The sequence below is a fragment of the Salvelinus alpinus genome, chromosome 2 (assembly GCF_045679555.1).
Source record: "Salvelinus alpinus chromosome 2, SLU_Salpinus.1, whole genome shotgun sequence".
In the NCBI taxonomy this organism is placed as follows: domain Eukaryota; kingdom Metazoa; phylum Chordata; class Actinopteri; order Salmoniformes; family Salmonidae; genus Salvelinus; species Salvelinus alpinus.
The window spans coordinates 17,536,360-17,545,566 of NC_092087.1; the positions used below are offsets into that span (position 1 = coordinate 17,536,360).

Below are 9,207 nucleotides of genomic sequence, written 5' to 3' on the forward strand. Positions count from 1 at the left end.
GGGGGAAAAAAACTAGCACAGCCAATTGTGCGTCCTATTTTTGCCGCGTACACAACGCGCATTCGATTATGATTGGCCAACACAGAAAACCCATTGCATCGAGTTGTAACGGGAGCACATATTAGCGCAAATCGTTGAGAAAAGCTCATCGACCTTTCTTGCGCGCCTTAACTTCATTATCGACGCACAACAGTATTTCACACCTGTTACGTCCAGTACAGTGCTGCTTAGAAGTTGTATTCCTTTTGATACGTTGGTTACGGTTTTAAAAAATAGGTGAACCAGGTGCATAATGTAGGCTATGCCTGTATGCATAGCCTTTTTCTGCATAGTTACTTAACTTGTTACAATTTATTGCATATACCAAAAAATTGATATTGATTAATTAATGAAGGGGCAACATATCTGCAGCCAAGAGTTAGACATGTAAGAGGAATAGCGCCATGCAAGTGACCTAGCCAGTTCCCTTTGCTGTTTACACTACACACATTCCCACCCCCTTTCGTTTATCAATGTTTTTTTTTAAACCTTTTCTTTATTATTTGTTCAGGAGCCTATAGCATTGCTCTGTAAACAGGTGTGAACCTGGGGCTGACTTCAAACCAGTCACAAGCAATTTGGCAGATTATAAGATTTTTTCTCAATTATAACAGCCTGTGATACAGGCTTGGATATCGGTGATTCTGTGTTTGAATCTACCAAACATATTATTAAGTGACACATTCACGGGACAAACTCTTCGTCTGTCCCCCACCCCCCTTTAAAATCTCTTTCTCCACCCACAAAAAAGTCCATTGGCTGTTTTAGCAACTATGTTGTGTTGGGATGAATATTTCTCATCATCATTTGCTCTAGTTCATCAGGATCAGTTTATAGTTGGAAGGTTCAACACAGCAGACTCAATTTACAGCTAACAATCCTGTCAGGTATGGAGATATTTTTCATTTGTTTATTGTCATAGATTTAATATGTCCATGTTTCATACCTAGGGCATTTTTTGTCAGCTGTTCAATTGTATTCCTTAATTTGTTCCCTGAGTTTTTTTGTTCTCTGAATTTAATAGTTTGTAATATCAATCACATTGATTGTTTTACATCATTAGGATCAAAGGTGAAACCATGAGGGTGCTGGAGGGTGTTGTAGTGTGCACCGTGGTGCTTCTACTGTCCCTATGGAGCTGTGCTGCAGGTAATGCAATGTTTAACATACATCCTACTGTGCTTAGAAACCTAGTGAGTGGTTTGCCTGTTTGTCTGTCACTTAAGCAAACAAAATTGTGTAAAACAGGAATCTTGACATGCATGGGATTCACCGTAACCTTGTCCCAGATCTGTTTGTGCTCTTACCAAAGCTGTTATTGTCTGGCGGTACAGCAAAAACATTCTATTGTCAATAACCTCTAAAGAGCTGGAGCAGAACATTGCGGATTTGTTTGGTATGACAATGAGTGACAAGGAGTTGGCATCAGGGGCGGACATAGCGATTTGGGGACCCATTTCAAAATTCTGTTGATGGGCCCCCTAACACCCAAAGAAGACATTTCCCCCATAACTGTACTGCTTGATTATTATTATCCCACAATTAAAAATGAAATCTATAGGGCCTATAAAGATGTTGAGTGAGTGGCTCACTGACATTTGTGTGAAAAATATATAACCAAAATAGTCCAAAATCAGTCAGTGTGGGCACCTTGGGCACCTTGGGTCCATTTAATTAGAAACCTATGAAACATAGCTAAGTCCACCTATTGTTGGCATGATGACACAAACAAACTGGGACTCTGGCTAAATCCATGTGAAAATGACATACTATATCTGTACTTTAGATGTTTTTCTTTAGCCGTTTGACCAGTCGTTGCACTTGTATCCCTGTCTGGTGGCAGTGTGACAGTGGATATGCTCATTTTGGTGCCAGACTCCTCATGTCCTCTCTGCTTGACATGGTATAGTTTCTCAGGCCTTGACGAGTCATAAATGGGGAGACTGTCAGCTGGGCATGGCATCAAAGTGAGGGGCCGCATCCTGTCTGGCACACACACACACCATACCCCACTCTGATAGAAAAAGAAGAGAGCCAGCTGACATGATCACAAAAATCCTTGTGTTTAAGTGTAGCCAAATAGTGACAGGGCCATTGAGAGCTTGTATGTGTGTCATATTTTGAATAGGAGGAGCTGATGTGTGTGTCAGGATCGCCCTATGGTATTGATGGAGCCCTGAGGCCTTAGCCTGAATCAAGGCTTTTGATACTCTTTGACTGCCCTCCCACCCCATTGTGATGGCTTGAATTAACTCACTAACTGGTTTATGGCTGTAAATAGATCTTGGGGGTTTTCAACATTTTGAAGAGGGAAAAGAGAGTGGCCAGATCTCTGGGATGCCGGAAACCAGTGGTGATGAGTAAGAAGGCATCAAAGCACCCCCACATTCACCCTCACTAGCTGCAAAGGGGTCACTGGCTTAGGGTATAAGGCCTAAAGAAGGCCACAACACAAAGAGCTCTTTGATTCAGCCTGCTAAATTGTGAAGGCACTCCAATTGCACTCAGAGTGAAAGAAAAACTCAGTGATGTTAAACCAGTGGGACTGGAAAGACGCTTTGGCAATATCTCAATGCCGATGGAGAAGTTCTGCTAAAGCCTGCTGCCGGTTCCCTCTCCTCTGTCTCTTCAATGTGTCAGCATGTATGTTGTTGTCCTCATGTGTATATGCCTTTATTCAATTGACATGATGTATTGATGCATTGTTGCTCTTAGAAAGCACTCAAAATGTTCCACTGTTGGAGATACTGCGAATCCTAATTGATTTAACTAAAGATGTAATTGGACATGTTCAAATACAACTTCATTTGGATGTGGGTGCTCTGAATCAAGATAACCTCTATATTTTACTATATTTTTTCCCTTATCAGTGCGACCAGACTTGACAATCACTACAATAAAGGTAGTAAGATACCTGTTTCTGACACTACTTTATTGCTTGAAAGCATTTTATACTCAAATTCAAGACATTTGCTGCTGTATAAATATGATTACATCAGAATGGTTCCTTTGTGTCCCATCTTTCAGCAAGATCCATACGCCATGTCCAAAGGCTCTCAGCTGGAAGGGTACTGCATGGACCTGCTGTCTGAACTGGCCAAGAAACTGAGCTTCAAATACAATGTGCACCTGGTGAAAGATGGGTCCTATGGCAGGCAGGATGAGAGTGGGGCCTGGAACGGGATGATCGGTGAGGTGGTGAGAGGGGTGAGTAAAGCTAGCATTTTCATACATAAGTGATTATAGTACAACAAAAATCTACTCACACATCTGCTTATGATAGATACTGTACAGATGTGACTATAACCATGTGTGATGTTATTAATGCAGATAAAAAGCAAATGTATAATGTGCTAGTCCATAAAATATTAATATATATTCTTATCCCTATAGGAGGCAGACCTGGCGATTGCTCCTCTGACCCTTACTGCTGCCCGGGAGAAGGCTGTGGGGATGACCAAACCCTTCATGCAGACAGGCATCAGTATTCTCCTGAGGAAAGACATCTCAGAAGAGGCTGGCTTCTTTGACTTCCTTACCCCCTTCTCAGTAGATACCTGGGTGGGGATCCTCGCTGCGTACCTGGGGACTGCTGTCTGCTTCTGTGTAGTAGCCAGGTGAGTTGTTATTGTGATGAACTTTCGTCAGAAAATACATTTATCGTGTGCCTGACGGGAGCCTTTTACAAGTAGAATTTAAAGACGGTTACACAAAACTTTTTCAACACAGACTCAGTCCGTGTGAGTGGAGTCAACCCCAGACTGAGAAAAACAGCTTCACTCTCAGCCACAGTCTGTGGTACACTGCTGGAGCCCTCACTTTACAGGGTAACTAACAGGGATTTAACCAGGCATTTCAACCAATAGCTTACCCACAGCAGTACAACATAAGAGCTTAGGAGGAGCTCTATATGGGTCTGTGGTTTGGTGTTCTGATTTAGTATTCCTTTATCTTATTTTCAGGTGCCGGTCCACACCCCAAAGCTTTATCAGGACGCATTATCTGCTGCACCTGGTGGTTGTTTGGTCTGGTACTCTTGGGCTGCTATTTCTCCAACCTCAGCACCTCTCAGGGCTCAGACTCCAATTCACTGATGGTGAAAGGGTTTGAGGACCTGGCCAACCAGCAAGGGATTGAGTATGGGACCCTGTCTGGCTCCTCTACGCTTGCGTACTTCAAGGTGAGGCCAGTGTACCCCGCCACACCCGGCCCTCCTATATCCCTCTTTTTCCCTTCACTCTTTACCATCAAAGGATTAGGCTCACGTGTCAGTGTCTCAGTTCTGTCAGTTCTCTCAGCAGCATACTGACTTTCTCTTCCTCTCTGTCTGTGGTTTTTCTTTTCCTTGGTGTAGAACTCTAATAACCCAACCTACCGCAAGATCTATGAGCACATGGAAAGAACCAAGAGTTTTGTGTCGTCAATGGATGAGGGTGTTCGCCGGGCAAAGGAGGGCAACTTTGCCTTCATTGGAGAGTCCGTGTCACTGGACTTGGCGGTGGCACGTCACTGTGAGCTGATCCGTGTCCATGAGGTCATCGGCATGAGAGGGTACAGCATTGCATGCACCCTGGGTGAGCCATGTAGTCTAGGCTGATAGTGAGATCTCATGCAACACATATTGACTGAAACTTTTAAAAACTGTTCCTGTAATCAAAATAGCAAGGCACCCAGATACTCATGCGATCCACATATTGGCTTATGGCTGATTTTACGACCTTATGACAACAAGCCAGCTGACTTGCAAATGGTACTGTTTGTGTCATTCAGGTTCTCCCATGCTGAAGAACCTGAGCGTGGCCATCCTGCAGCTCAGTGAGGCAGGAGAGTTGTCCTACCTGCGCAGTAAGTGGTGGGCCAGCAGCTGCATGGCAGACCCAGCCAAGTCCTCCTCCCTGCAGCCCCACAGCCTGAAGGGCATGTTTCTGGTGCTGGCCCTGGGCCTGGGACTGGGGGTGCTGCTGGCTGTCCTGGAGCTCACCGCCAAGTCCCGGAGCGGTGCTGGGGAGCAGAGGGTGAGCTAGTCACTGCTGGTTTAACACTGGTGCATTGTGTGAATATTTCATATGAATGGATAAGCAGATTTCCTGGTCAAGATCTCTCTAAACATCCATACAATTTGCTCCCCACAGAAATCATGTTGCACAGTGTTGTCTGAAGAACTGAGTCAGCGTTTCAGGGGTACCACCACCAATGAGAAGAGAAGTGAGGAAACCACAGACAAAGAAAAAGCATGAGGAGACATGATAGTATATGATAATATATACAGCCTGACAAAGCAAATGTCTCCATGCAGGTCTTGACATGAGTCATGGCTTGTATACTTCTTTTCATTTTCAATACTATCTACCACAGTGAGACAGAGTATATCAGAAAGGCTTCCAGACTGTTATATGATATATGTTTATTAACAGAGTGATACATAACATAGTGAAGTCAATTAACAATACTACTGAAGTACTATGTTTAAAAATAATTATATGATAGCAGAGCATTTTACAGAGAAAACCAACATGTATATTTACTGTTACAAAACATGTAATGTGTACTGATTTATAAATATTTAAGGGGAGTGCAAAAAAGAAATTAAACATGAAGATCCAAGTCAAGTCATCTGTAAATTATGAAAAATGATCCGTTTCAAAGAGTTTACATTTCAGTACTTTTGTTCGGAACAAATACTGAGAACAACAGATTACTGCTATTAATTGTATGATGCAGTAAATTTGTTTCAAAGTAGATTATACATTTACATATTGTAGATACTAAGTAAACCTAACTGTTTTTGTACAATTGGCAGCACACATTTTGCGCATTCCTTTCGAAACTATAAAACTGTTAGTTACATTTTTTGTTTATTATAGAATTCAACATAAATAAAAAAGCATTATGTCATAGAATGATGTTGATGTAAAAGTTACGGCACATCTTTCAATAAAACCAGTCTAATAATGAATATATGTTCCATTCTGTTTCAATCAGAACTATTTACCACTTGGTAATACATTCTATTTACAATACATGCATCTTGATGTAAAATCAAAATACCCACATCAAAAAGTAGGTGATTACATTATACTAATAAACTTGTTTGGGCTCCTGTAATGATCCTGCGTGTGTAGCTGACAGTACAGACCACGGTGGTACATTTTGTTCCATGTATCTAGAATCTAGATACATGCAAGGTAATGCTATATGTTTAGAGTGTATTTCATACTCTTATGTTTAATCCAATGCTGCTCACTGCTGTGATTCTTGTAATTGCTGACTACTACCACATGGAGTAAATAAAACACATCAAATAACATTATCATTCCAGGTCATCAATCAACATCGATTTTGTACTGTCGAATGATCTGAGCATACAGGTACAGATTTCTACTAAACACATTGTGACTCATTCAAAACAATACATCTTTAACACTGGCATGCTCTCTAGTTGGGATACAATAAAACAATCTAATAAGATTCACTCTTACCATCAAACAAGAGTGGTGAACTACAGCGCATCTCCCTTATCTTCTGGTTGAAGAGGGAGTTTGTCTGGCTCTACAGGGTGCCCACTTCTCTCTGCTCACCGACTGGCACACAGGAGGGCAGGAGCTCCAGACTCAGACTGTCTATACTGCCACCACTGCTGGAGTCACTGTCAGATAGGCAGAGGCCATTGGGTACAGGCTTCACCTGGTGGCCATAGCTGCCATGGTTATGGGGGGGAGGAGGGTTCTGGGGGGGGGGGGTGGAGTCTGAAGCTGCCAGTGCACAGCAGCCCTGCGGTTAACCGCCGGGGAGAGTGGCGAGGCGTGCAGCTTCCGTGCAACACTGCGAGAGTGGGCCTTGATCCTTAATGTACTGCAGGGGAATTGGCTGGCTGGGGTCTCCAGGGTCCGTCTGACTCTGACAGGGGAGGATAGGAATACCTGTGTAAGAGTGCTGTTCATTGACTACAGCTCAGAATTCAACACCATAGTACCCTCCAAGCTCATCATCAAGCTGGAGGCCCTGGGTGTCAACCTCGCCCTGTGCAATTGGGTCCTGGACTTTCTGACAGGCCGCTCCCAGGTGGTGAAGGTAAGTAACAACATCTCCACTTCGCTGACCCTCAACACTGGGGCCCCACAAGGGTGCATGCTCAGCCCCCTCCTGTACTCCCTGTTCACCCATGACTGTGTGGCCATGCACGCCTCCAACTCAATCATCAAGTTTGGAAATGACACAACAGTAATGGGCTTGATTACCAACAATGACAAGACAGCCTACAGGGAGGAGGTGAAGGCCCTCGGAGTGTGGTATCAGGAAAACAACCTCTCACTCAACGTCAACAAAACAAAGGAGATGATCTTGGACTTCAGGAAACAGCAGAGGTAGCACCCCCCTATCCACATCGAAGGGACAGCAGTGGAGAAGGTGGACAGTTTTAAGTTCCTCGGCGTACACATCACAGACAAACTGAAATGGTCCACTCACACAGACAGTGTGGTGAAGAAGTCGCAACAGCGCCTCTTCAACCTCAGGAGGCTGAAGAAATTTGGCTTGTTACCCAAAACCCTGACAAACTTTTACAGATGCACAATTGAGAGCATCCTGTCAGACTGTATCACAGCCTGGTACGGCAACTGCACCACCCTCAAACGCAAGGCTCTCCAGAGGGTGGTGCAGTATGCACAACGCATCACCAGGGGCAAACTACCTGCCCTCCATGACACCTACAGCACCCGATGTCACAGGAAGGCCAAAAAGATCATCAAGTATATGAACCACCCGACTGTTCACACTGCTACCATCCAGAAGGCGAGGTCAGTACAGGTGCATCAAAGCTGGGACCGGGAGACTGAAAAACAGCTTCTATCTTAAGGCCATCAGACTGCTAAACAGCAATAACTAACTCAGAGAGGCTGCTGCCTACATTGAGACCCAATCACTGGCCACTTGAGGCACATGGGCTACTAACATCTTACTACACAACATATACTTAGTATTACTTTCTTAGCTACAGTATACATATCTCCCTGGCATATTACATAATTTATGCAGAAGCATACAATACATTTTTGGACTCACCTTGTTGTGCTGTACTCATTTGAAAAGGAAGGTGGTGCGGTGGTCCTTCGTGGGTAAATTTTGTCATCAAAGTCTTGCATTCTCTGGATTTATGGTATTTTCAAAACAACTGGAAACTGAAAAAAATAAGGTTGAATTATGATGACGTCATTGATTTTCAGGTCGTAGCTCTAGAAAGAGGTCGGATTTACAATTCCGAGTTGGCTGACCGTTAAAATCTTATTTTCCCAGTCGCAGCTCATTAATTCCCGACTTCCCAGTTGTCTTGAATTCACTGGTCAAGTTTTTGCAGTTCCGAGTTAATAGTTGTTTTGAGCGCAGCACAAATAATTTTTCATTGACAGTTTTTCCAATGTTGAATGTTTATCATTTTAAACTTTTTAAATGCGAATGACTCTATTTTAGCCCTTGGCAACGCAGACGCTCGTTGACGGGAGTGAGCAGTGTGGGTGCAATAATTGAATAACATAGATTCCTAAATTTATTTTGCGACGCGAGCGGTGTGGTCAGCCTATGACGCAGATCACGCTGCAAGTACTGCCTCTCCCATCTCCTCATTGGTTTATAGAAGCAGATACCCACGTGCCATCTCCTCATTGGTTATACCCACGTGAGTGATTGAAAGACGAACTGTTGCCGGTCGTCGTGGTAATACTATGAAAGTTTAGATGCCAATCACCATATAAGTTCAACGATGAAAAGGCCTGGAAGGAGGAGAGATGACTAGAAACGATTCGGTTGACCGTTTTATGTGTGGATTAATTGTCGGAGGACAATAAGAGGACCTTATGCATTTCAGGTAAAATAACAACCTAATGTTTATATCCCAGGACAAATTACATAGCAACAGCAAGCTAGCTAAATAGGACAAATTAGCTAGCAAGTGCAAGCTAAATTGCCATAAATGTTTCATGCTTTTCGACCTATCCCCAAATTAATGTCATTGGTTCAGAGTTTGTTTTGATATTTTAACCTATGTGTCGTGGTCACGTTTGGTGTAGGGGGACAAAATATATTTATGTACGATGGCGCACAATGGCCCATGTGTGCATGTGTGCAGCCGGTTTGGGTTCTGTGTCAGAAATAGAACTGATTTCTATTTTAGAC

General features: G+C 43.4%; 1 protein-coding gene across 1 annotated transcript; it reads left to right on the plus strand.

Moving 5' to 3' along the window:
* The first annotated feature begins 804 nt into the window (after window positions 1-804).
* LOC139555141 (probable glutamate receptor) lies at window positions 805-5,995 on the plus strand. Its single transcript, XM_071368688.1, has 10 exons — window positions 805-926; window positions 1,103-1,188; window positions 2,910-2,941; window positions 3,067-3,246; window positions 3,433-3,656; window positions 3,769-3,866; window positions 4,002-4,219; window positions 4,394-4,613; window positions 4,810-5,054; window positions 5,172-5,995. The coding sequence occupies exons 2-10, from the start codon at window positions 1,119-1,121 to the stop codon at window positions 5,274-5,276; spliced, it is 1,392 nt and encodes a 463-aa protein (XP_071224789.1). The 5' UTR covers window positions 805-926; window positions 1,103-1,118; the 3' UTR covers window positions 5,277-5,995.
* The last annotated feature ends 3,212 nt before the right edge of the window (window positions 5,996-9,207 follow it).